The sequence below is a fragment of the Salvia hispanica genome, chromosome 2, assembly GCF_023119035.1.
Source record: "Salvia hispanica cultivar TCC Black 2014 chromosome 2, UniMelb_Shisp_WGS_1.0, whole genome shotgun sequence".
NCBI lineage: Eukaryota > Viridiplantae > Streptophyta > Magnoliopsida > Lamiales > Lamiaceae > Salvia > Salvia hispanica.
In genome coordinates, this window is record NC_062966.1 from 11,543,455 (window position 1) to 11,569,672 (window position 26,218).

At 36.8% G+C, this 26,218-nt stretch overlaps 5 protein-coding genes and 1 long non-coding RNA gene across 20 annotated transcripts; 3 read left to right on the forward strand and 3 right to left on the reverse strand.

Moving 5' to 3' along the window:
* Positions 1–8,856: 8,856 nt before the first annotated feature.
* LOC125205781 lies at positions 8,857–11,866 on the reverse strand. 13 transcript variants are annotated; one of them, XR_007173848.1, is made up of 6 exons: positions 11,776–11,863; positions 11,257–11,679; positions 10,909–11,151; positions 10,552–10,840; positions 9,961–10,474; positions 8,857–9,241 (listed from the first exon to the last, which is right to left on the reverse strand). It is a non-coding gene; the product is annotated as an uncharacterized LOC125205781 (long non-coding RNA). The 13 variants fall into 13 exon arrangements; XR_007173852.1 differs by having other exon boundaries at positions 10,909–11,159; XR_007173849.1 differs by having other exon boundaries at positions 11,233–11,679.
* LOC125205780 (cytokinin dehydrogenase 1) lies at positions 9,998–12,092 on the forward strand. The gene is made up of 5 exons (XM_048104897.1): positions 9,998–10,646; positions 10,727–10,854; positions 10,925–11,185; positions 11,275–11,537; positions 11,619–12,092. Exons 1-5 carry the CDS (start codon positions 9,998–10,000, stop codon positions 11,944–11,946), a joined length of 1,629 nt encoding a protein of 542 aa, XP_047960854.1. The 3' UTR covers positions 11,947–12,092.
* Positions 11,872–13,932, reverse strand: LOC125205778. 3 transcript variants are annotated; one of them, XR_007173839.1, is made up of 4 exons: positions 13,749–13,932; positions 13,239–13,340; positions 12,249–12,807; positions 11,872–11,965 (listed from the first exon to the last, which is right to left on the reverse strand). XR_007173839.1 is itself a non-coding variant. In XM_048104896.1 (3 exons), the coding sequence occupies exons 2-3, from the start codon at positions 13,243–13,245 to the stop codon at positions 12,305–12,307; spliced, it is 510 nt and encodes a 169-aa protein (XP_047960853.1). In that variant the 5' UTR covers positions 13,246–13,340; positions 13,753–13,932; the 3' UTR covers positions 12,165–12,304. The 3 variants fall into 3 exon arrangements, 2 of the variants coding, with proteins under 2 accessions (XP_047960853.1, XP_047960852.1); XM_048104896.1 differs by lacking the exon at positions 11,872–11,965 and having other exon boundaries at positions 12,165–12,807; positions 13,753–13,932; XM_048104895.1 differs by lacking the exon at positions 11,872–11,965 and having other exon boundaries at positions 12,165–12,807.
* Positions 13,933–14,173: 241 nt separating this feature from the next.
* Positions 14,174–20,239, forward strand: LOC125205941. Its single transcript, XM_048105161.1, has 11 exons — positions 14,174–16,537; positions 16,638–16,877; positions 17,013–17,142; positions 17,522–17,674; positions 17,783–17,997; positions 18,078–18,147; positions 18,276–18,482; positions 18,770–18,996; positions 19,179–19,257; positions 19,328–19,468; positions 19,637–20,239. The coding sequence occupies exons 1-11, from the start codon at positions 14,385–14,387 to the stop codon at positions 19,922–19,924; spliced, it is 3,903 nt and encodes a 1,300-aa protein (XP_047961118.1). The 5' UTR covers positions 14,174–14,384; the 3' UTR covers positions 19,925–20,239.
* A 930-nt stretch (positions 20,240–21,169) lies between these two features.
* On the reverse strand, positions 21,170–24,193 carry LOC125207817 (eukaryotic translation initiation factor 3 subunit E). The gene is made up of 8 exons (XM_048107315.1): positions 23,879–24,193; positions 23,241–23,395; positions 22,883–23,110; positions 22,672–22,793; positions 22,302–22,521; positions 22,067–22,209; positions 21,526–21,663; positions 21,170–21,442 (listed from the first exon to the last, which is right to left on the reverse strand). The coding sequence occupies exons 1-8, from the start codon at positions 24,087–24,089 to the stop codon at positions 21,343–21,345; spliced, it is 1,317 nt and encodes a 438-aa protein (XP_047963272.1). The 5' UTR covers positions 24,090–24,193; the 3' UTR covers positions 21,170–21,342.
* A 475-nt stretch (positions 24,194–24,668) lies between these two features.
* Positions 24,669–25,323, forward strand: LOC125206279. The gene is made up of 2 exons (XM_048105555.1): positions 24,669–24,788; positions 24,853–25,323. The coding sequence occupies exons 1-2, from the start codon at positions 24,669–24,671 to the stop codon at positions 25,321–25,323; spliced, it is 591 nt and encodes a 196-aa protein (XP_047961512.1).
* Positions 25,324–26,218: the final 895 nt, after the last annotated feature.

Consider the following 26,218-nt stretch of genomic DNA (forward strand, 5'->3'; position numbering starts at 1 on the left):
ATGCGGGCGTCTCCCTCCTCTTTCCCCGACTGCCCTCTCTCTCACTCTATCACTATTTCTCTCTCGACCTCAACGCAGGCCTAGTCGACACCGTCACCGTCGTCGGTGAGCGGCAGCGCACGGTGTTGGTCTCCTGCCTCATTGCGAATCAGAGGCGAAGCTTGGCTGTGGCATTTGAGCCAGCCGCCGGTACGCCATCCTGTCCTTCTTGCTTCAGCCATTGGATGATGCCCGCCGTCAGTCCCGACTCCAGACGTCGCGATTCGACCGGGAAGTGACGTCGCGATCAAACGTGAACGAATTTGGACAGGAAGCTGAATTTGGTTTAGAAATCACGCAACACAATTCACGTTAATTTTGCGAACAAATTTGGTGAAGATTGGAAGAAATCGGCGCTTGAATTCTGGAGGAATCTACGCTTGAATTTTGGAAGAAATTGCACTTTGAATTTGGGAGAAATCGTTGCTTGAGTTTGAGATGTTGACATTCAATTTCCAAAAATGCCCTTGGGCTATTATTTTTAACAAAAATCTGAAAATTTGTTTAACCTTTAAGATTAAATTAGAGTAACAAGATGTGTGGCTGAGATTTATTCTCTAGTTATACACTTAAAATTAGTTAGACCTTGATCACTCCTCTATATATATATATATATATATATATATATAGGATTGCGATCATATCATAACTCATATTTATGTGATAACCTAATAACCCTATCATTTTATGGGTCAAAAGTATCATTTTTACTAAAAAATATATTTATATACGATAAAATGATATTTTTATTCCATAAAATGATATTCTGTTCCATAAAATGATATTTTTCGTCCATAAAATGAGGGTTATTAGGTTATCACCATAAATATGGGTTATGATATGATCACATCCCTATATATATATATATATATAGAGAGAGAGAGAGAGAAAGAGTCCTATTAACCACAAATCCACCCTTAAAGACCGAACTAGAGACCAAATTAGGGCCACTCATTTTTCTTAATCTTATGGTTATGATTAATTTACAATTAGTTTAATATTTTATTAAATAAAAATGTTTTTTTAAATTTTTTTTTAAATTTTTTTTAAATTTTTTTAAATTTTTTATTTTATTTTATTTTATTTTTTAAATTTTTTTTATTCGATAAAAACTTGATGGAGTAAATAATGAACTATATTCACTACATAATGAACTAAATGAATGTATGTTATGAACTTATTACTTCATTCAGTCGTGCTATTACTTCATTCCGTTAGTTTATTACTTCATTTATTAATGCTATTACTTCATTCTATTAGTTTATTACTTCATTCAGTTAGTTTATTACTTCATTCAGTCATGCTATTACTTCATTCCATTAGTTTATTACTTCATAATGTGTTATGACATAATTATCTTTCAGTTGGGTTTAGGGTTATTACTTCATTCCGTTAGTTTATTACTTCATTCAGTCATGTTATTGTTATGAGCTTATTACTTCATTCAGTTGTGCTATTACTTCATTACATTAGTTTATTACTTCATTTATTCATGCTATTACTTCATTCTGTTACTCCCTCCGTCCCGGCTAAGATGACACATTGCTTAGCCGGCACGGGGTTTTAGGAGTTATTGGTTAAAGTGTTTAATTGGAGAAAGAGAAGGTGGGTGTAAGTATTAAAGTAGAGAGATAAAGAAAGATGGATATTTTAATAGGAGTGAGAAAAAGTGGTTGAGTGCATTAATTGGAGAGAGAAAGTTACCAAAAAAGGAAATGTGTCATCTTAGTTGGGACAAACTAAAAAGGAAAACATGTCATCTTAAGCGGGACGGAGGGAGTAGTTTATTACTTCATTCCGTTAGTTTATTACTTCATTCAGTCATGTTATTACTTCATTCCATTAGTTTATTACTTCATAATGTGTTATGACATAATTATCTTTCAGTTGGGTTTAGAGTTATTACTTCATTCCGTTAGTTTATCACTTCATTCAATCATGTTATTACTTCATTCTATTAGTTTAGTACTTCATTCCGTTAGTTTATTACTTCATTCAGTTATGTTATTACTTCATTTCATTAGTTTATTACTTCATTTTATTATTTTATTACTTCATAATGTGTTATGACATAATTATCTTTCAGTTGAAGTAAATTCAGTATATAATGAATGCGAAAAATTACTTCATAACATACATTCATTTAGTTCATTATGTAGTGAATATACTTCATTATTTACTCCAACAAGTTTTTATCGAATAAAAAAAAATTCTAAAAAAAAATTTTAAAAAAAAAAAGTTTTAAATTTTTTTTATAAAAAATTTTAAAAAAAATTTGAAAAAGTTATTATTTAATAAAATATTAAATAAATTCTAAATTAATCATAACCATAAGATTAAGAAAAATGAGTGGCCCAAATTTGGTCTCTAGTTCGGTCTTTAAGAAGGGTTCGACATTGATCACAACTATATATATATATATGTGTGTGTGTGATCATATCATAACCCATATTTATGGTGATAACCTAATAACCCTCATTTTATGGACGAAAAATATCATTTTATGGAACAGAATATCATTTTATGGAATAAAAGTATCATTTTATGCATGCTGAAAAAATATCATTTTATCGTGTATAAATATCATTTTTAATAAAAATGATACTTTTGACCCATAAAATGATAGGGTTATTAGGTTATCACATAAATATGAGTTATGATATGATCGCACCATATATATATATAGCTTGTGCAATTGTAATAATAACATTATCAAAGTGGGAGATGGAATAAGTTCAATCAAATAAGCCCTAAAAGAAGACAATGAAATGATATGTACCTTTCCAAATATTCAAGCTAGCAAGGAATTTTTTTGGGCACTATAAACCTATAAAGCAGCTGTTTAGAAAATGTAGAGCACTTGGCATATTTCTTGACTAAATGTGATGCAAAGTCCATATAAATCTAAGGTGGTAGGATAGACGCACATGGGGTGACAATTGATGTAAACAAAAACTATTGACTAAGAATACTAAAAAAGAAAATTAATTTTCCGGTTATAATTATCATGGGTTAGCTAAATTCATGAATTTTTAAAATCGATCCAATTTTAGCATTAATTGTTTTAAAAGTCAATAATAGTTCTTCATTTATCCTCGTGTTGATTTGAACTATTGACCTATTAATTATTCTCTCCGTCCTACAATAATTGTCACTCTTATTGTGTTACGGGTTTTAAGAAATGTAAAGAAAAGTTGGTCGGAAAAGTTAGTGGATTGTGGAATCCACTTTTTTATATTGATTTTATAATAAAATGTGAGTGAAGTTAGTTAGTGGAAGGTGAGACCTACTTACCATTTATGGTGAAAATGAAGTGTGACAATTATTGTAGAACGGACCGAATGAAAAAGAGTGACAATTATTATGGGACAGAGGGAGTAGTTATTTCAAATCACCACTACCCAGAATATTATGATTCATGAGTTACGAAAACCTGCACATATTGATAAGTCAAAGTAGTACATAATCAAGTCCAGAGTCTTTGTCATAGCAGCAAGGAGCTTAAACATTATTGTATGAGGTGCCGAGTTCGAGCCATTTTGATACCAGTTGTAATTTTCCTCCTTTCTATAGGAGTTTATTTGTAATTTCTTCCTTCATATAGGATTTTTATATATAAAAAGTAGTGCATAACCAATATTATATGATTAAGAAATAACAATCGTCGAGATCTCGTCTTTCAGTAAATAGCAAAAAAAACTTATCTCACTGTTAGATCTGTTCAACGCTATATACGACACCAGTGTAGTTTATTTCCAAATGGCGAAGGAAACATGCAAACTGACATTGCAACCTTTTGCAATAAGTAGCCAAAGCCTATCTAAGTTGTGAAATTCTATTTCTCTTTTACAACGAATTGCATAGAACCGGCCATGTTACCTTATTGTGAACGTCGCTCACAACCAGTCTACTACACAGAAGGATTAGACTTTGTTTGCTTCTTATACATTTAAATGTTTGAAAAACATCTTATAAATGCACAGGCAAACATAATGTAATAATATTATGTACTTCTTCTCAAATCGGGTTAAAATGGATTATAAAATTTTTTGTATACAAATAAAATTCTATTCATGCGAGCTCGAAACATGATTTTCGATTTAATCATACTTTGATCCGTCAGATTTAGTAATCATAATCAAAATATTGCTTTGATTAAAATTATATGACATAACAAACATATGTTTAAATAGTGTGACAAAGACTGCATGAAGACTATGCATTATCCTCACATTGTTTAAGCATCTGTTTTGTTATCTCACATAAAAAAAAAACCTAATAGGTAATTGTATGATTGAACTGATAATTTTGAAAGAGTCAACTTTTATACAAAGTTTAGCGAGGGGTATATATGCCAAATAAAAAATGTAAAAATAAATTCCTTCTTATAATCATATGTCTCTCACGTACTCTCGGGTTAAGAACATTCATAATGGAAGGACCCTCCCACTCCACATCAGCATTTGGCCAAAGAGTATATCTCCCTGCAATGGAAGGGCCCTCCCATTCCATTTCATTTCCACATCATCACTATTTTATTTTAATTTTTTTATCACTTTTATATTTAATATGTTATCAAATTAGATAGATTTAAATACACAAAATATTAATACGCAAATCTTCGTTGTATTACATCGCCTTATTTCATCGGCCTTGGCCGATGTATTGGCCTATTGGAGGGGGTGGTTGATCGGCCCTCTTCCTGCTATAGTGGGGCGATGGAGGCCGATGGGTTAGGCCCTCCCATCAGCCCTCCATCGCTAATGCTCTAAGCAACAAAATCATATGGATGAGCTCTTACAAGCATAAATAAGTATAGTAATTTTTTTTCTTATATAATCTTGCTATCAAATTTCAGACTGAGTGATGGCGATAGAGACAAAATTGTCAAAAGCACTACATTATTAAACAAATAAATTACTTATAGAAAATTAACCCTTTTACATAGACGTTTACAAGAAAGAGTAAACATATCATAAATTTAAATTTTGAAGACTTTGAGCAATAAAACGGAAAAAGGCAATTTAGATCAAAAGTAAAGTAGCAAGGGACAATAAGGTCTATGATTAGAATACATGTAATCATAATAGGGAAAATTGCTAGAATTATTTTGTGCAGAAGCACTCCTATTTAAGGTATTTAAATATTCAAATGATCACCCAAATAATATTTAATATATAAATAATCATCTTACTACTAATTAAATGAATATACTCCATTCGTCTAATAATAATTGTCACTTTTTTCCATTTCGGTCCGTTCCATAATAATTGTCACACTTCATTTTTACCATAATGGTAAGTAAGTCCCACATTCTACTAAATTACTTCACTCACATTTTATTAGAATGAACTACCTAAATGGTACCTAATTTTTCACTTTCGCAAATAAATGGTACATGATCTTTATTTTATATCGTTTTTTTTACCTATTAATCACATTTTTAGTACCTAATAAGATTTTCGCCCTAAAATGTCCTCTAAACAAATGCATTTTTCCATTTGTGTCATGGAGGATATTTTGGGCATAAACAAAACTAGTACCAAAAGTGGTATTATAATATCTTCTTTCATTCTCCTCACTCTTTATACTATTATTATTAAGAGGGAACATCTTTTATAGTCCATGAACTTTGTCAAAGTATCATTTTAGGTCCATGAACTTTGAAAATATCATTTGAAGTCCATCAACTATGTGTTAATATCAATCGAAGTACTTTTTACTATTTTCAAATTTTTTCGGACGAAAATACCCACAATACCTTCAAGGGTATATATTTTTACTAAACTTATCACATACTCATATTTTTTATGAATATCATTACTATATATTTTTGACAATTTTCTAAATATAATTTGACCTTCAATATTATCACTTAGTTTTGTGACATGCAAGAAAAAGTTCATTCTTCAACTTTTTATAATTAAATAATTTTCCAAATATCATCTATTGATTGTGACATTAATTTTTACGAGTATTCATACCTCAAAAATGTTTTAAAATTATTTAATTATAAAATGTTGAAGAATGAACTTTTTCTTGCATGTCATAAAACTAAGTGATAATATTGAAGGTCAAATTATATTTAGAAAATCGTCACATAGTAAAGATATTTAAAAAAATATGAGTATGTAATAAGTTTAGTAAAAATATACACCCTTCAAGGTATTGAGGGTATTTTCATCCGACAAAACTTGAAAATAGTAAAAAAACACTTCGATTGATATAAACTCATATTTGACGGACATCAAATGATATTTTCAAAATTCACGGACTTAAAATGATACTTTGACAAAGTTCATGGACCAAAAAAGATGTTCCCTTTATTATTAATTAATATTAATATTATTATTTTAATATTATAAATTAATAATTAATTTATATTTTAATATCATTCAAATATACTTAAATATAATTATAGTTATAATTATATTTAATTATTATAATAATATTATTGCTATAATATAAAAACTAATAGTAATTAATAAATAATTATGTATAATTATTTAAATTATGAGTCATATAATATTATATAATAACAATTATTATTATTATTTATATTAAATTGATAACTAATCAATATAGTTTTAATAAATTAAAAATTGTAAATTGTATTCGTAACGATATAAAGAGTTGAATATTTTTAGATAGGTGTTTTAACCCAAATGAGTATAATAAATTTAATAAAAAATATTCAATTGATATAATTACTTTAAATAATTAATTTAATAAGATGTGTTTTTCTTGATTTATTATGAATACAATTAGATGTATACATAAAACACTAAAAAGAAAGAAGAGAAAAGAAAAAGGAGGAAACATAAACTAAGGAGAAAAAAGAAAGAAGAAAGGAAGATAAAAAACTAAAAAGAAAGAAGAAAATGAAGAAAAAAGAAAGAAGAAGAAACTAAAGAAGAAAAATAATAAGAAATGAAGAAAAAAAAATCACATCTTTGGTACTATTTAATTGAAATTTCTAAAAACATCCTCCATAACAAAAAAATCTCATATTTGATACCCAGGGTTATTTTTATCATGGGGTACCAAAAACGCTATAAAATAAAGATAAGGTAACATTTACGTGTGAAAGTGAAAGATCAGGTACTATTTATGTAGTTCACTCTTATTATAAAATCAATATAAAAAAGTGGATCTCACGTCCTACTAACTTTTCTAACCAACTTTTCTTTATATTTCTTAAAACTCGTGCCCACAATAAGAGTGACGATTATTGTAGGATGGAGGGAGTATCAATTAACATTATTGACTATGACCCTCTTGGCTCTTGGCTCTTTCGAATTATTCGGCCTTAAAAAGTGGTATTAGTTGAATTATTATATGATTATGCTACGTATGTTATGCATAATCCCAAATTATTTATCCCTACTGTAGACGTAACAATGACCTTTGGGCTTTGTCATACTGTATTGCCGAGCGAATTATTGGACTTGCCAAAAGTATTAGTGGGAAATATAATTTATTTCGTGACTTTATTGCAATTCTTTTATATAGACCACTAAAAGTAAAATGTGTATACTACAAGGTAGCTTTCTTGTGTGCTTGTTGCAATACACCTCAGCCATCTAAAAAATATGCAATGTTTTAAACTAGCATGCATATATATAGTTGAAACTTGGCGCATATTACAAATTCTCCCAGTTACAATGCTCCTTTTTTATATACATATCAAGAGGCTCGTTTAATCTCAAATATTCGAAAGAGAGTAATTTGGAACTAAGTCCTAATTGAAAAATGATGACATTCTGAACTCGAGTTATTATATATAGGTTTATAGCACATTTAGTTTATCTATTTATAAGGCATATTGTAGGAAAAATAACATGTATACCTAAAGTAGGGATGTGGAATTGTGCCTTCTTTATATGGCAAGTAGCTATTAGAGCTATGCCACATTACGGGGAGACAGAATGGTCGCGGAACACGCTGCAGGTGGTGTACGGCTATAGGCATCACTTAGCAGAGTGAATGAGCGCGGAACGTCACTCCACACCCCACCCTTCGTGACCTATGAGACACACATGTGATGCCCACTCACAATTTCTAAATTTATTATTAATTTTTTAATTCAAAATTTAATTTTTAGAATACTTTTAAAATTTAAATAAAGTTTGTGTTATTAATTAAATTGCATTTTTTTAAAATTTAATTAGAATATATCAAAAAAAAATTAGACATATGAATAGTGCAAGAGAAGGGGGAGAAGATTGCAGTTTTATGTTTTAATTAAGGAATAATGTAAAAAGTGGAGTGAAATCCAATTTTGATATGGTTAACCTAAGGGCTAAGGAGGATGGGTCATGGATCGTGGATAACCTTATAATCTTCCGTAAGTACAAGAATCTGCTAAGTGACGTCACTCTCTCCAACCTGATCTCAAGGTACAACTACTATAAGCTTATAGTACAAAAGATCTTACATTTACATGCAAAACTTCAAACAATAGACATGGTAATGCAATAGTGAAACATACCACCAAAAGAATATGTAATCTTTCTTGGCTAAGATGTTGTATTTGTACCAACATTTATTGTTGAGAATGCCAAGGTACACTCAACAACCAATATTTGAGGCATCATCTCAAACTTACCCTATAAGGAAAAATCTTCCAAAATCGATATCATTAAGCTTTAATAGCTAAGTGCATGTACATATTCAAAAACACAAAAGAATCTTGTATTTTTCAAATTTCGACAATGCAATTATGATTCAGTTCTATTTGATGATACATTGTTACACAAAGTGCTAATTAAGAATTTGATAAGAATAAAAAGTAAAGCATATGTTGGAAATGGAATATGTAGAAAATGAAGAGAACAATAATTGCAAAGAGTTGGAAGTGGTACTAGGTTGTGGGGAATGATCTAGACCTAACCTTCTTTTAACCGACTGTCTCTCCAATTCAAACTGTCATCTACCACTTTCCCATTTTATTCTGTGCTGAGCCCAGGCCCCTACCCACAAGCATTGCCATCACGCCACGCGAACACCTCCCTGGCCCCAGACTCAGCCCGTGGCACGAATCTCGAAGCCCCCCCGGCTGCCCAGTCTGCTCAAAGAGAGACTTTCTTTAAAAAACGTGATCCTTTGTCCCACCAGAAATGGGTGGTAAGCATGCTCGATCTTCACCCATCTTGATTTGGCAAGGGACAGATTCACATGTCGTCATCACTAGCTATACACCCTGCAAAATAATACTATCAATCAATATAGTGCTTTCAACTCCTCGTGTTCGTGTTCGGGAGGTTTCAGACAAGGTAAACTTGTGGAATGGAAGCACGAGATGCGGTCTGATGCCAAGTTACATCCAATTGGATAAGGCAAACTTTACATTACTAGTTTTTCAAGAAAGTTAACCAAATATTAGGCAGGTTAGGTTGGCCAAACTCACATTTCCAAAAGAAGCTAAGACCTAAACATGAATATACGGGGGCTGCCTCGAGCTTTCACACTCGAACGCAGTCATATTTTTTTTACTACACCACTCTCACCTGCACACAAACACACAATATATCATCGGAGGGGACGAGGGGATCATTCGCATACTGTACACTTTACTAGGGTCCCCCTAAACAGGAAAATAACATGATTCATTGTCCACCATCCGACAAATAGTGCATAACTCACGACATATGCAAGAATCATGTTTGCAGCAAAATGTGAAGTCACCAAGTCCTCAAAAAGTGTGAGAATAGCAGTGACTGGTCCAAGTTTACTAGTAATATATTTACTCCAAATAGTCTTGAGCAAAAAAGGTGATGCAATCAAATATTGAAATAGTTTGTTGCAATATCTTTTTTTTGTATATATAAATATCTCCACTAAGGAAGAACAAAACATAGGTCCAGCACAAATTTGAAAAACGCCTTATTACAAAGGTGAAAGAAAGAGAAAGCTAAGTACCTGTCTACATTGTGCTCCCGGTCTCGAAAAATACGAGATGGTTTTTGGAGAGTGCCTCACCTTCATAAGACAGAAAACCAGAGCACTTCTTATATTAGTTTTCTTGCATAGCTTCATGATCAATAGAGAATATCTTTGTTCTAATCACCCTTTTGCCACCCCTCAAACCATTGAATCTATTGCGCATTCGTCCCTGGCCGAGATGAGGTTTGAGGGGCACATATCTTTTGAGAACCTGGAATTTGCAGCAAGGGATTTCGGAAACAGATACCATCTCATGCCATCTGCGGTCTTGCACCCGAAATCAGTTTCTGACATTTCGTCCATCCTGAGATATGTCTATGACTTGGGCCTGAGTTCAGAGCTCAAGGTTGCTGCACGGGGCCACGGCCACTCGCTGGAAGGCCAGGCGCAGGCATATCGGGGAGTTGTGATCAGCATGGAGTCCCTGCGTGCCCCGGAGATGAGCTTCCATGGCGGAAAACACCCCTATGTCGACGTTTCTGCTGGGGAGCTGTGGATAAATATCCTGCATGAGAGCCTCAAACGAGGTCTGACGCCAAGATCGTGGACAGACTATCTTCGTCTCACCGTTGGTGGCACCTTGTCAAATGCCGGAATAAGTGGCCAGGCTTTCCGACACGGACCACAGATTAACAATGTCTACCAACTCCAAGTTGTCACAGGTTATATCACCATCACATGTAGCAAAATGCATACCAAAATTTGAGAAGACCATCTAATAACCTGAATTTACTTTGTGCAGGTAGAGGAGAAGTAGTGACATGTTCGGACGAGCAAAACACTGATCTCTTCTACGCCGTGCTAGGCGGTCTAGGACAGTTCGGCATTATTACCCAAGCAAGAATCGCCTTAGAGCCTGCGCCGAAAATGGTGAGATAAGTTACATGATACGAATACAACCACAAGAATTTCTTCTTGACTTACACAGTTTTCCTTGCAGGTTAAATGGATCAGAGCACTATATTCAGATTTCTCAACATTCGCCAGTGACCAGGAGCATCTGATATCTTTGAATAATTCTTTTGACTATGTAGAAGGATTCATCATCATAAATAGAACTGGCTTGTTAAACAACTGGAGATCATCTTTCAGTCCCAAGGATCCAATTCGAGCAGACCAGTTCAACTCTGACGGGAAGCTTCTGTTCTGCCTGGAAGTAGCCAAGTACTACAATCCTCGAGAGTCGGACAACATAGATCAGGTGAGAATCTGTACCATGCTATCTAACTCAGGTTGTTGAAAGTATACCAGAGCCTGCTAAAATCTTTAGACCTGCTGCCTGTTATGCAGGATATTGACACTCTCTTGTCAGAACTGAGCTATATACGGTCCACTCTCTTCATGTCGGAGGTTTCCTATGTCAATTTCCTCGACAGAGTACACGTGTCTGAAGTAAAACTCCGGGAGGAAGGCCTCTGGGAGGTGCCACACCCATGGCTGAACCTTCTTGTTCCACAAAGCCGAATTCATGAGTTCGTCGCAGAAGTTTTTGGTAACATAGTAAAAGACACAAGCAGTGGCCCCGTCCTCATCTACCCCGTCAACAAAGCAAGGTATCAATTCTATAACAAAATTAATAGGTAATAAGAAGAAAAAAGTATTGTCTGATGCCCTAATTATATTTCCAATTTCAGGTGGAAATCTGGAACGTCCTTGATCACACCCGATGATGACGTTTTCTACCTGATCGCTTTCCTATCATCAGCAATGCCATCATCAACAGGAAAGGACGGCCTCGAGCATATTTTATCACAAAACAAGAAAATACTGAGTTTCAGCCAGAGACCTTACCTTGGGATCAAACAGTATCTGCCCCATTACAGCACTGAAGAGGAGTGGGAAGCTCATTTTGGCCCCCACTGGGAAGTTTTCTACAGGAGAAAAGTGAGCTACGACCCTCTAGCAATCTTAGCTCCAGGGCAGAGGATATTCCGAAGAGGAATAGCTTATGCGCTACAGTGACCAAAGAGTTGCCCATCACCTGACGTCAAGAGCCAAGAAATATAGTAGATAGATAAAATGTGCATACTTCTTTGAATTTTTGGACTTCCTGCATTAGATGTTCTAGAATTGTATCATGGAAGTATGGAGAATATGAGATGTTATAACTAAGCAACCTAAATCAAGATTCACAAGCATCAATAAACCAGTATAGGGTCACCATCAAGCTATTACAAGTCTGAACAAGAAAAATTGATAGCAGAAATAGATATTCTGTATAACTTCGTCCAAGGAAATTGTTTTGGAACTATAATAGGAATAACCTTAACTATTAGCGACCAATAAAAGCAAGATACTTGGTTCACATCTAAACAGCGACTCATTCGCTTTTCCAGCCAAGGCCAGGCCGGCTGCTCTTTTCTTCAGATTCTTCATAACCTCGAGCATCACGGAGATTTTCCTCAAAATCAGTATGATCACTTGCAACAGGAAGAAAGCTGCTTATATTATCTGTAGCTCCAAAACCTCCAGCCCGTATCACATCATCAGAAAAGAAAGAAGCTTCCATATTTACTGCCTCTTGAGCTTCAGGGGTTACGCCATCTTCAACTTTGTCAGTGGCTTTAATGTCGCCATCCTTGGACCCTTCATATCCGTGAACATCACGAAGATGGTCCATAAGTTCAGTGCAATCGCTGGCAGCTGGAAGCATGATACCTCTATCATCAGTAGCACCAAAGCCTCCAGCCCGCATAGCTTCATTGGAAGTGATAGCAACTTCCACATTTACTTCCGCAGGAATAGAAGGATGAGGTTGCTCCATCGGGATTGGATTCTCTGGGTCAGAGGCTTCTCGTCGTTCTGGTTCAGATGCTCTGTTATCTATTGATGGGAGAGTGAGATTAGTTAACAAGGCACATAAAGACTTAAAAAATATCCAACTGCATAATGTTGCAACCAAAATCAGGAAAAACACTTAAGCATGGCATCGAATGCTTTCAAATATTTTAATGGAATGGTACGACAATAACTGAAAATAATGAAGGTTTGTTATGTGACATAGGGAAAACCTCAAAATTCAACATCATAAACTAGCTACATCCCAGAATTCATAAGAAAAGCTAACAAGGATAAGTACATAAAGACAAAAAAAATTGATGTACTTCAATTTGATCATTCTCAAATGAACACCACTCTAATCTAAGTAAAAAAATTACAGCTTTTCCAATATTATCAATGCAGTGTGTTTGCTTTGACGAATTTACAAATCAAGAGAAATGCACTGCTAAACACGACACAAAGTCGGTGTTTACCTTGCATGTTCTGATATGAGCCGAACTCCGTCACAAATTGCAACTTAAGCTGTAAGTCTTGGTGGCGATTAGTCAATCAAATTCAAAGAACAACTTTTCAATCTGCAAATAAGCAAATATCAGTTCTAACCCATACAAAATACTGGAAATTCAAAAGCTGAAGTTAGCAATTTCAGCATCAGATCCATGCGTCCCTCCAAAAAAACCATCTACATTAACACCCCCTCAAAAAAAAAAGATCCCCTGTTTTATTAACCGTACAAATTGGGACCCTCTCTCTCCAATTCCAACCAACACAGCATCAACCTCTCGAACTCTATAATTTACAACCCCAGAAAGTTACGAAGCAAATTTAAAATGCTAAAAATCCATACTTGACTCATCCAAAGAGGGATATTTTTAGCCTAAAGAAAGAATCAACTCAACTAACTAAATAAAGAGGAGAGCGCCCTTCCGCCAACAAACATGATAACAGTAATCAATAAATGTCGCAAATGTAAAGAAAAATACCAACTTGGAAGTCTCAGAATTCTCAAAAACTAGAGCTCAGATTTATTTTTCAGTTTCTTGTCCGCCGCTGTCCTTGGGTTTCGGAGACAATAGTGTTCTTCAACTGCATGGTTGTCGCTCAGGTGACGCCAAATGTCGGCGAAACGATAATCATTCCAATTTCTCTATATTTTGAAAATTAAAATCACCTACTTCATTTTTGTGCTTTTCGTTACAATTATATTTATATTGATATTTTGGACCTGAAACTAGAATCTCTATTCTTTTATGTCAAGATATAATAAAAAAATGATTTTTATTTTTCCTTTTTAGAGATTGAATGAAATGTTGTTGTTTCGAAGCCAAACACGCCTCAAAGAGTAGGCGATAGCAACGTTCTAATCAATCAATTCAAATATAAGTATAAACCCCCAAAACCTAAACCCAAAAAAAGGTGCAAAAGAGAAAAGGGGCAAAGTGTAGAAATCCAAATCAACACTTCGCCGTCTTCCCTTCCATTTCAAGCAAATGTTTTTTATTTCTGGAATCATTCGTATGTTTTCTGTGCTGACGACGGCATAATTCACAGAATAACATCTCAAATCTGAAACCTAATTATTCCTAAATCCACCGTCCCGCCGAAGTCCGAGTTTCAAAATGTCGCCACCGGTGATCGCGCCGCAGCCCGCTTTCGGATTCGCTAAACCTGATTCAGCTCAGAGCTCAGAATCTGGGGGGAACTTTAATTTCTCTTCTGCTTCGACTGATGCTGCTCGATTTGATTACTCGAAAACCGGTGCCGATAAACCACGCATTTCGGGCCGATCCAGGCCGAGATTAATGAAGACGAGGAGGCGGAAAATGCCAGATGGTGTTAAAACTGATTTGGGATTGAATGGGTTTAGTGGTGGTGGTGGGGAGAAAGATTTTGAGGGGAAATTGGGAGGTGCTTTCGGAATTAATAATGGGAGTACGGGATCGAATGGAGGTGAGGAGAAGGGTCGTGGTTTAAATGAAAGCGTGGGTAGATTTGGGAACGGATTTGGTTTTGATGTAGACCTGAATAATTCTTTGTTTGAATTTGGATCAGGGAAATTTACGCCCTTGGTTGATGCCACCAAGGATACCATGCCGAGCAATCGGCAGTCAAGAAAGAGCGATATTTCATCTGGTTTTGATATAGGTAGCTCAAATTTTGGGCAAAAGGAATCTGGGAGTTTTGTTTTTGGAGCTTGTAAGGAGGCCCCGGTATCAAATCCGGATTTGTGTGGGCAGTTTGTCTTTGGTGTTGGTGACAGTGCGTGTAGTCGTGATTCGAGTTTCAATATGAAGGAGGCGAGTGACTCAGCTTCACAAGTCAAGTTAGAGCAACAGGGTTCGCATGAGTCCAGTTTGAGTTCGAGTGCTGATGAGTTTGTGAAGTTTAATGCTGTCAAATTTGAAATTGGTGCTAGTAGAACTGATAAATTTGTAGGAAACACAATCCATGACATAAGGGGTAAAGTTAAATTGGATAGTTCTGGGGCTTCTGAAAAGGTTAGCGACCCTATCTTGAAATTTCCATTCAATGTGAGTGATGGCAGTAGCAACGATCGTGAAAATTTTGTGTTTACGGAAAACACTGACTTCAAGTTCAACATAGGATTGGGAAATAAATCCTCTGGTGGAAAAGTGGATGTGCCTAATTTTCGAAAGAGTGGGAAAGAAAATGCAGAGATTGGATCTCAGTCTCACGTGGATGGTGTTTTCGTTTTTGGAGGACTGAAAGGCAAACAAGGCATTAATTCTGGTGGAAGTACTAAGCCTGTTAGTGAGATGAATGAGTTGAACATGGGAAAGGCTGAAGAAAGTAATATTACGTTTCAAACTAGTTGTAATTCAGGTGGTTCTTTCGAGCAAGGTCCTGCATATGGCATATTGAATGAGATGAAGAAACTGAACATTGGTGATTCTAAAGTGGGTACTACAAGGTCTGGAAATTTTAGTTGTAATTCTGCATCAGGGGCTGATAATTTATTTGTGTTTGGAGGCAACCAGCAGGACTCTGGTTTTGTAGATGAGAATTGTCCTAGTATGAACCGGAACACTCCAGATTTGAGTCGCTTCTCCCGGAGTAACTCTAAGTCAACTAGGACTTTCTCAACTTCCGTTGGAATGGGCTTCAATCTGAACAATGGTTTCCAAGAGGTGCCACCTATTGATAAAGATAAGAATGACAACATTAGAGACAAACTGGCTGGATTAGGCTCAGATGCAGATTGCATCACACCAGATATGAAATTTGCATTTTCGAGCAACAATTTGTTCCTAGGTGTTGATAAGTTAGGTAACACAAAATTTAGATCAGTCAAAGGAAAAACATCAAAGAAGAGAAATGGAAAGCTAGGACAAAGAACCTTTGTCCAGCAGTTGTTTCCGCAGAGTCAGATGTTTAAGGAAGGCAGTTCCCAGCAAAATCATGCATCTCCTGGTTGTGGTTCACCCATGGATTTTTCACCGTATCAAGATACAAGTGCCAGCAATGCACCAGAGGCAGATACTGCATCGGGATTAAAAGTTGATTCTGCTGCAAACCAGAAAAATATATCAGATGATGGGGAAAATCCTGAAGATGATAAGAGCAATTCAGTTTGCTCTCCTTCATTACCTGCAGAGGATGGCCTGTCAGCAATAAAACGCAAATACAAGAAAAAATATAGATTGAAAGTTGGTTTAAATCCCACTATCCAAGGAAACAATTCAAGAAAAGAAAATGTTAAGCTCGAACCCAGTGGGACTTCTAATGAACTATGTGAGCGATGGAGAATAAGGTATTCTTCGTTGCCTGTTTGATTTTAGCGCTGTTTTATGATTTTTACGCTTATGCATGAGCTTTTATTTTGAGTGGTTGAACAATATGATCCTTTCCAGGGGGAACGAAGCTTATCATGCTGGGAAACTTTCCAAAGCAGAGGAACTTTACTCAATGGGCATCGATTCTGTTTCACGTGTTGATACCACAGGATACCCATTGAAACCACTTTTACTCTGCTATAGCAACCGTGCAGCCACACGAATGTCACTTTCAAGGATGAGGGAAGCCATAGCAGATTGTACAAAAGCATCTGAGCTAGACCCAGACTTTATGAAAGTTATATTAAGGGCTGGAAAGTAAGTTCTTTCCTTGAATTCTGTTTATATGTTTCCGTACATTTACAATTGTGCTGAAATAGATCCAGAGTTCTATCATCTTATTCGTAGAAAACTGATAGTTTCTGAGGTGTCTGCATGTTTATAATTTTGCAGTTGCTATTTGGTATTGGGAGAAGTTGAAGATGCCATCCAGTGTTACAGAAAATGCTTAGGAGCTGAGAACAGCATTTGCTTGGATAGGAGATTTACAATTGAAGCTGCTAGTAGCCTGCAAAAGGCAGAGGTGAGATGCTATAATCATCTTTTGCTACTAATCATAATTTCTTCGTATATGCTTATTATCATTATTCTTGTTTGTAATATATCATGTCCAATGTTTTTGGAATTTAGTTTGTTTTCCAGTTTGCAGTTGTATCAATTGAACCATATTCATTCTTTGATAGCCTTGATGTATATGTTAGAAATGCCTTGAGAGGTTGATATAGGTACCTTTTATAGCTTTGTATCTTGCTTCTTTTCTTGTTTTAGAAACTGAAATTTATACATTAGCTTTGTTTGTATGTCTGACTGCAGTTGCTCTGTGCAATTCGATTCTCCTGAATTTTCTTGAATATTCTTTTCCTGTAAGTCAGAATCTGATTGTCAGTTTTTTTGTTTAATAGAAAGTAGCCGAATGTATGCATCAATCTGCCATACTCTTGCAAGAAGGAACTGATGATGCGGCAGGCAAGGCTCTTGGGAGCATTGAGGAGGCCTTGTCTACATGCCGTTATTCTGAGAGGTTGCTTCAGATGAAAGGAGAGGCTATGTACATTGTACGTACCAATTAAGGTCTATTTAATAAGTAAATATCTGATTTGGTGTAACAACCCAATTTCAGATGTGCATGGTTGTCATCATAATTATGTTATTAATTGATACAGTTGCGGATGTATGAAGAAGTGATCCAACTTTGTGAGCAAACTCTTGATATTGCCATGAAGAATTTTCGTGCTGATCTTTTGGATAATCAAGGCGATAGTTCTCATGTGAATTTGTGGAGGTGGTGCCTGCAGAGTAAGTCCCACTTTCGTCAGGGAAGGCTTGATGTGGCTCTTGAGTTGATTGAAAAACAAGAGAAAGTGCCAATAAGCTCAATGTAAGACTCAGTTGACCACCAACCCACAGTTAAGTAAATAATATAAATCCGGGATGCTGATTGCATGTTTTCTCATGTAGGTGTGGAGATTTATCTGGGAAATCCTCCATTGCTTTAGCCACCAATATTCGAGAACTCTTATCCTTAAAAGTATGTCGAACATCAATTTGATCTTTATATCTATATTCTATATGAATGTGGACCCTAATTACTTGAATACATGCATGCTAGAAATTTATTTAAAGCTCTCAAAGTTTTCCTAATTTTATTTGCTACAGAAATCAGGAAATGAAGCCTTCAACTCTGGAAGGTATACAGAAGCTATAGATAATTATACCATTGCCATATCAAAAAGTTTTGAATCACGAGCTTTTATGGCTGTCTGCTTCTGCAATCGTGCGGCTGCATACCAATCCCTTAGCCAAATAGTTGATGCCATTTCAGATTGTAGTGTAGCTATAGCCTTGGACGAGGACTATGCAAAGGTTGGTACAAAACATCAACCTTTTTAAAAAAGGAATTCTTTCATACTTGTTCCCAACTAAGTTGAGTCATATTCTTTTTTGGAATGTCCCAACTAAGTTGAGTCATTTCCTTTTTTGACAAAAAACAAAACATATAATCACTATTACTTTTGACAAAAGTTTTGCCCCAACTTAGTTGGGACAGATGGAGTAGTACATTTACGGATTTGGTCTTGCTGAATCAGTTTGTGGTATATCCTGTGGGATTTTCACCTGTTAAAGGAGCTATTATTGGTTTTTGTATATAGGCAATTTCAAGGAGATCTACTTTGCATGAAATGATTAGGGATTATAAACAAGCATTAAATGATAGTCAGAGGTTGGTCTTGCTTCTTGAAACTCAATCTAAAAGCAAGACTCAGAGCAGATCAAGCGGAAGCAGTGGTGTTAGGGATTTAAGAAAGGCCCGCCGTCGTCTTGCTACTGTTGAAGAAAAAGCGAAAAAGGATCTTCCTTTGGATTTTTACCTTATTTTGTAAGTCTAACTATATCTCCTTTCCTACAATCACATGATAATTTTCATCACGCCCTTAAATTCCACCATTCACTCGAAATTAGATGTGCTTGTGAAGCTGTCTATTTTGCTCTGGTTGGAACATATATTTCAACTAATAACAATGTAGATACTTATTTTGATCTTGGGTTTTGCACCGGTAGGGGAATCAATGCATCTGATGCCGAATCCGAGATTAAGAAGGCCTACCGGAAGGCTGCTCTCAGGCATCATCCGGACAAGGTTTTACTGGTTTTCTCATACTTCTCATTAGTACGTTGGATTATGTTGTTGTAAAACAAAGTTGGTGTAGGCTGGTCAGGTCTTCGCAAGGAATGATGCTGGGGATGACGGAAAATTATGGAAAGAATGCGGCGAAAAAATTCACAACGATGCTGACAGACTGTTTAAGATCATTGGGGAGGCATATGCTGTACTCTCAGATTCTTCCAAGGTAATATAAATGATCAATACATTAGGAATTTTTCTAATTTTGCAAGATGAATTTCAAGTTCTTCCAAGATTCAGAATATGTAGTGTTTATACATAACCGTAGTTTGATACTATATTCTTTTTTCTTAAATAAAGTCTTCCATAAATGTATATATTGATCCTTTTGCAGAGGTCCAAGTATGATATAGATGAGGACATAAGGAACAATTACAGAGACAGCAACAGAAATGGTAGCTATGATGAGGAGATAAGGAACAACAACAGAGACAGCAACAGAAATGGTAGCTGTGGACGTCCATCGACATCTTACAGTTCTCCAAATTATAACAGAAGTTGGTCGGGCAGATCCGGTACTTACAGCACATCGTATGGAGGAGGAAGAAGCAGCAGCAGCAGCAGACGGAACTGGTATGAAGCATACCCCAAAACTTACAGTTACCCGCATTCACAATGGTAGAAGGCAAGGATTGCTCGTAAACAATGGAGATATAGACATGGTGCATCACCTGGGAAATCCAGAATACAGGGGAAGGTGATGATGCAATAGAGTTGGTGAAGTTGCATTTCGTGCAAAGGAGCTCTGCCCGTGAGCCCTTTGCGATGGCAAATGGTCTTTCCCTTAGGGAGTTGTTCAATATTCATTGATGGTTGAGGTCATTCGTACACATGTAATTTGGTGGTTTGTTGGAAAAATTATTCAATGTAGATGAATTTTTTTGGAACAGGTTTCGCATCCTGGTGAAAATAAAGGAAAATGCATTTGCTTTTTTCATCTTTTTCATCCTGCTTTGCAACCATGTATTGCAGTGTTAAATCGTTGATATCTTGGCTTTTGCTATAAGCACTAACATTTCCCAAAATTTGAATGGGTGAATACATTAATATGAAAAGGGTAGTATTAAAAAAAATTAAATCTTAACATATAATCAAATAATCAAACACGGAGGTCACTTTTTAGACATCAATTTTGTTATTTTTAGATCATAATCGAAAGGTCATTTTTAGATTGTTTTAGTTCATTCAAGTTCATACCCCTTATATGAACTAAAACGATATCAAAATGACTTAATTGGTATCTAAAAATGTCTTGTGTTTTGAATCTTAATTATGCTTCAGAATTTAGTTAGTGCGGAGTTTGTTTTTTTTTTATCACTACCCAATACTCCCACCGTCTGCCATTAGGAGTCTCATTCCTTGGCGGCACGGGATTTAAGAAATTTTAAGAAAAATGGGTGGAAAAAGTTAGTGGAATAGAGACTCCTATTACCATTTAAGGTAAAAGTGAACCAGGACTCCTATTTGCGGACGGACTAAAATGGAAAAACGGGACTCCTATTCGCGGAAGGGAGTATTATAAAATGTAGAATTTGAGATTTTTAACATTTATTGAAATTTGGAATTGTATATACGGTGTGGTGTATATATATATATAAAATTTGTTCGGACTGCACCATCTTATAAAAGAGGAAAGAGCACTTAACATAATTTGAAGAATTTTCATGGAATATTGCATTCCAACTTTTAGGTTGATTAATAATCCAATTGCAATCTATTCAAATTAATCGCACCAAATATGTTAATTTAATTGGATAGTTTATCAATTCAACCGAACATCCGATAGAGATTTACAAGCAAATTGCACCTTTGGTTTAGTAGCTCTAAACCAAAATGTTATTTAGATTGAAAAAACAACAAAGAACAATGCAGTGCAAGTGCAATCTATTCAAATTAATCGCCCAAAATCTGAGAAACATCTCTTTTTCAGCAAAAAAATAAATATTACAAGACATAGAACTGCATCCACGGTTAATCCATAATTTGCAATACAAAACCAACTCATCATTCAAAAAACAAGGGGTGGTGTCCGAGCAATGTCTACCGTGCTGTCTGTCCAGGAGCATTTTCCAGAAGCTGGTGAACTATTTTATAGGTACGGGTCGAGAGAGCTTTAGTGTGGTCAATGAGCTGCTCATACCTGAAAAGAAGAAAGATTCTTCAGTACAAATGCAGAGACAAAGAAAACATAGGATACACAAAGTGTAGTGATAATGAACTTACACATTGGTATAACTGGGTTCCATTATAATGGTTCCCAGCTTTGAATCAATCTTTGCCTCTAGCTTTGAAGTCCTAATAAGATTAACTATCCATCTTTCAGCCTCCTCATAATTCAAATTCAGCTTATCGGCAAGCACTCTGTCAAAACACCAAAAGAGATTAATTGATTCTGGTATTAGAGAATATCACGTCTCAATGTGGCAAATATGCCCATATATAAAAAATATACTACATATACTACAGAATCTGGAATTTCGTTGTCGATGGCTATTTTAAAGTGTCAAGCAAATATGCATATTTTTCATACAATCTCAAAGATGTGCAAGGCAGGCATCCATAAGAGTACTATTCACCGAGTTACATTACATACATCCAAAACTTAAATGTGGACTCAAAATACAAAGACAGACACCATTATTGACAAAGTTAGAAAGTGAAGCCAGTGGGATATTTATTTGAAGCATAGGTAACCAAGACAAAGAGCAATGAAACTGAAGGAAATTAGCAGTTAGCCATTGAAGGAACAATTTCAGATACATACCCCATATCGATGCGCTGATGAATGCGGCAGTAGGTCTCAAAGATGAAAAGGCGAGCATTTTCTAGAAATTCATCTCTCAGAGGCACAGTTGTAAAATTTCCCTCTTCAATTCTTTTTCCAAGAAATGGGTCATTCAATATGACCTGCAGTATCATACAATTTAAAAATAATTCATATGCATTCAAAGTTACATCAAAGAAATGAATAAGGGCCATTTAGAGTTAAGGATATTTACTTCTTCACACTCTTTCATCTTCTTCTGAGCTCCATCAAAGTCGTAGTTGACATAGATGCAAGCAAGGAACTCTGTAATAGGATCTTCGTGAGAGTACTGCTCTTGCTGGATAACCTTTATAAATTCCTTAAATTGTGGCCTTCTCCTTTTGTTCACAATGAAGGCAGTGGCCAGGTACCGTAAAAGATGTGGAGCATTTGTTTGAATGGCATTAAGATACCTTCAATTAAGTTAAACGTTCAGAATAATTGATCATTTCCCTTAGATTCATTGTGCAAAAGATGAAAATTTTGGACATACTGAAATGAAATGTCATTGAACCAGACAACAGAAAGTAACAGCTAAAGTAAGGAAGAGTCAAGAAACATACTTGTCTTGATTAAACAAATCAATAATCTGCGTTCTTCCATTATCATGGTTGAAGAAGATGAATAGACTCCAGTGCATTAACCATATTCTACTTTGGACTTGATTCAGTGGGGAAGAGAAATTCTGCAAATGCATACTCATTTTAAGCTTCAGAAGATGATGCAGTGAACAATTGAACTACAACGGAACTATCTTTTTTCAAATAACTAAACCTTAGAGTCAATAATTTCCTTCAAACGGTTAAGCTCCTCCAGTGCAATATCCCAATTCTGCATCAGAACCTCTGCTGCCAATTTTCCCCACAATGCACTCAAACTCTTGTCACTGTTGGTGCACAAGGCTCTGTACTGATACAGATAATCAGCAGCACCGGAGTAGTTTCCACATTCAAATTGGAACTTGGCATAGTCATACAATGCATCAATCTGCTCTGGACCAATCTGGGTAACAACAAAAAAACATAGATATATCAATAAATCTAACAGGCAATCAAGAAGTCTCCATGAGCCTAGCAAATTCAACTTGGAAATAGATGGATCATGATAATTTCCAAGATAAAGGAGGCTCAACCTGATAGCGGTCTTTAAGCATCTGGAGATTGTACTGTTTGTCAGCCCTTAATTCCTGAACTGCATTTGGATTCTGCAGAAAGCCAATCAAAGGAGCAGCCCCATCCTCCAAAGCCTTCAGCCTACCCACCACCTCAGCTCTCCTATCAATCATGTCTAAAGTAAACCAACAGAAAGAAAAAGCATAAGATTTTCAGTACAAGTAGAAAAATGATTAAAAAATTAATATATCAACATTGACATGATCAACAATAACGAAACTATATGCAATGATAACGAAACATGCCAACCTAACTCGATACACAGAATATGAAGAAGTCTACTTCACCAGTGTGATCCGCAGGACAGCAAGCCATGTAAAATCCATATAAACAAACAAAAAACAATGAATGTGGACAAAGAGCATTATAGAACTGAAATGGAACCCAGATAATCCTAAAAACAACTGAAATAATATCAATACAATACAACTTCTAAGAAACGAGATTGTACTACGGAAATCATTAGTGAAAAATCAACCAATGCACATAACCGAATACACAGCACATCTGTCTCCATAAACTCTCTAAAATCCAATTTTTTGTGAAAGAAAAACATAGCATCAATTATTTTCTTTCGTAAAAACGAAGAATTACACACCCTGGGGAACATCGTCCGAGTGGTAGAGGGATTTGTGAATATCCATGGCGTAATCAACCATATTAGTGTGGTTGAGAAGCTCAATCTTCGCCTTCAAAATATCTTCCTCAGGATACAACCCTCTCTCCTGCAAGAACTCGAGCAATGGGAACACCAGATGCCTGTCCAGATTAGGCGCTATCCGCGGCGTCAGGTCATACTTCGACGCCATTGTCTCCGATTACTGAGTGACGCGGTGGCGGCGGCGGCGGTGGCAACCCGTCGATTGATTCTGGAACTAAAATTGGGAACTAGGGTTTCGGCAGTAATATGGAATAGCAATAAAAAAATATACTAATATCAAAATTAAAGTGGTCCTCTAAAAAAAGAGCAACGCAGTAGATTAATTTAGTTATAGGGCCTGGGCTTTTGTCATTAAAATTTATTTTGAAATGATACTGATTTAGGATCCGATAAAAGATAAATATACCTAGGGTATCTCCATCGGCGCCCCTCCCGGTCGCCCGTCGGCGACGTCCGCCGTAGGGAGCGGGAAGGGCGCCCACGCCCGTCCCGAGTGCCCCTGCGAAGGGCTCGCCCCTCGCGTCGACGTCCGACCGGACGTCCGCCACTGTGGCGGGTCGGACGTCCGGAATTTTTTAATTTTTTATTTTTTTTTTTTTTTTAAAAAAAACTCTATAAATAGGGCTCCTCCAACATCATTTCATTCACACCACTTGTGTTGACAAGTTTCTCTCTCTAACCTCTTTTTTTCAATTATCTATAATGGCGAGTAGTCGTGCGGGTGGTAATGGCGGAGGCGCTAGTGATAGTGATGATGAATAGGATCTCGCTGTGCAAGAGGCGATTGATCGACGGATCCGGCAGAGGCAGCGGCGGCGGCCGTGCCTCGGCCGATCCATCGCCGACGGCATGTACCCCGGGACCACATTGCTGCACATATTCGGTTGTATGAGGACTACTTTGCTCCGCAGCCGCGTTTTGGGGATGCCTTATTCCGCCGACGTTTTAGGATGCATCGTCCTCTGTTTATGCATATCGTTGGTGCATTAGAGAGAAGGTACGAGTTTTTCAGGATCGGGGAGGATGCGGGCCGGCAAACCCGGACACACGCCAATACAGAAGTGTACGGCCGCAATCAGCAACCGGCGTACGGAGGCCCGGCCGACATGTTCGACGAGTACCTCCACATTGGGGAGTCTTCAGCCGTCGAGTGTCCGTTGGAGTTTTGCGCGGGCGTTAGAGCGATATTCGGGGATCGGTATCTTCGGCGTCCGAGCTCAAGGCGCGGGCGGCCGATTAATATGCACGGGTCCGTGCACGGGTTCCACGGGATGTTGGGCGGCATCGATTGTATGCATTGGGAGTGGAGGAACCGCCCCGCCGCCCTGGAAGGGGATACACACTTCCGGCTTCAAAGCCAAGCATCCCACGATGATCCTTGAAGCTATAGCTGGCTACCGGCTATGGATATGGCATGCTTATTTTGGAGTGGCCGGGTCGAACAACGACATCAACGTCCTCCAATCGTCGCCCCTGTTCAACGATCAGTGCAATGGCGTTGGTCCCGCCATCAGTTTCGTCGCCAACGGCAACCAGCACAACATGGGATACTATTTGGCGGATGGGATATACCCAAACTGGCCCGTCTTTGTGAAGACGATCAAGCATGCGATCGGGCCAAAGAAGTCCTACTTTGCGACCCGGCAGGAGGCAGCGCACAAGGATGTTGAGCGCGCATTTGGTGCGCTCCAGAGTCGATGGGCGATGGTGAGGGGTCCGGCACGGCAGTGGTATATTCCCAATATCGGCGACATCATGTACGCGTGTATCATTTTGCACAACATGATTGTCGAAAGTGAAGGGGACGAACTGACTCAGTGGACCAGCGAAGATGACACGGGTGCCGGTCCAAGCCACGGCGTGGCCACCGCGAATGTGAACATGGGGGTATCTCATGGAGAGGTTGAGCGGTTGCGCGCATTTGCCGACATGCGGCAAAGAAATGCTCATATTCAACTTCAGGAGGATATCATCGAAGAGGTTTGGACGCGGAGGGGTGGACACTGATGTGCTTGTTTTTTTTTTCTATCTACTATGTAATTTTTTTTTTTGAATGATGTATGTTTTTATTTAATGAAATATTCGTATTTCCCCTTCGTATTTGTGTCGAATTTTAATTCCGTGAATTTTAATTTAATTGTGAATTAATTTAATTGTGGGAAGGGCTAGTGATGTGGCAGTGGAATGGGAAGGACTAGTGCTGACGTGACATGCAGTTTTTGTAGGAAGGGCTAGTGGAGGGGCGCCACCGGAGACACCCTAAGCATGTGCATGTCA

Coding starts and splice junctions, on each gene's coding strand:
- LOC125206279 (XM_048105555.1), top strand. CDS start 24,669: ATGGCGGAGGCGCTAGTGATAGTGATGATGAATAGGATCTCGCTGTGC. Junction 24,789..24,852: donor CGGCCGATCCATCGCCGACG/GCATGTACCCCG, acceptor TTTGCTCCGCAG/CCGCGTTTTGGGGATGCCTT.
- LOC125205780 (XM_048104897.1), top strand. CDS start 9,998: ATGGTTTTTGGAGAGTGCCTCACCTTCATAAGACAGAAAACCAGAGCA. Junction 10,647..10,726: donor CCAACTCCAAGTTGTCACAG/GTTATATCACCA, acceptor TACTTTGTGCAG/GTAGAGGAGAAGTAGTGACA. Junction 11,186..11,274: donor AGTCGGACAACATAGATCAG/GTGAGAATCTGT, acceptor CCTGTTATGCAG/GATATTGACACTCTCTTGTC.
- LOC125207817 (XM_048107315.1), bottom strand. CDS start 24,089: ATGGCGTCGAAGTATGACCTGACGCCGCGGATAGCGCCTAATCTGGAC. Junction 22,522..22,671: donor GATTTGTTTAATCAAGACAA/GTATGTTTCTTG, acceptor ACTTAATTGAAG/GTATCTTAATGCCATTCAAA. Junction 22,210..22,301: donor AGATGAAAGAGTGTGAAGAA/GTAAATATCCTT, acceptor ATGATACTGCAG/GTCATATTGAATGACCCATT.
- LOC125205941 (XM_048105161.1), top strand. CDS start 14,385: ATGTCGCCACCGGTGATCGCGCCGCAGCCCGCTTTCGGATTCGCTAAA. Junction 16,878..17,012: donor GTTATATTAAGGGCTGGAAA/GTAAGTTCTTTC, acceptor ATAATTTTGCAG/TTGCTATTTGGTATTGGGAG. Junction 18,148..18,275: donor GAGAACTCTTATCCTTAAAA/GTATGTCGAACA, acceptor TATTTGCTACAG/AAATCAGGAAATGAAGCCTT.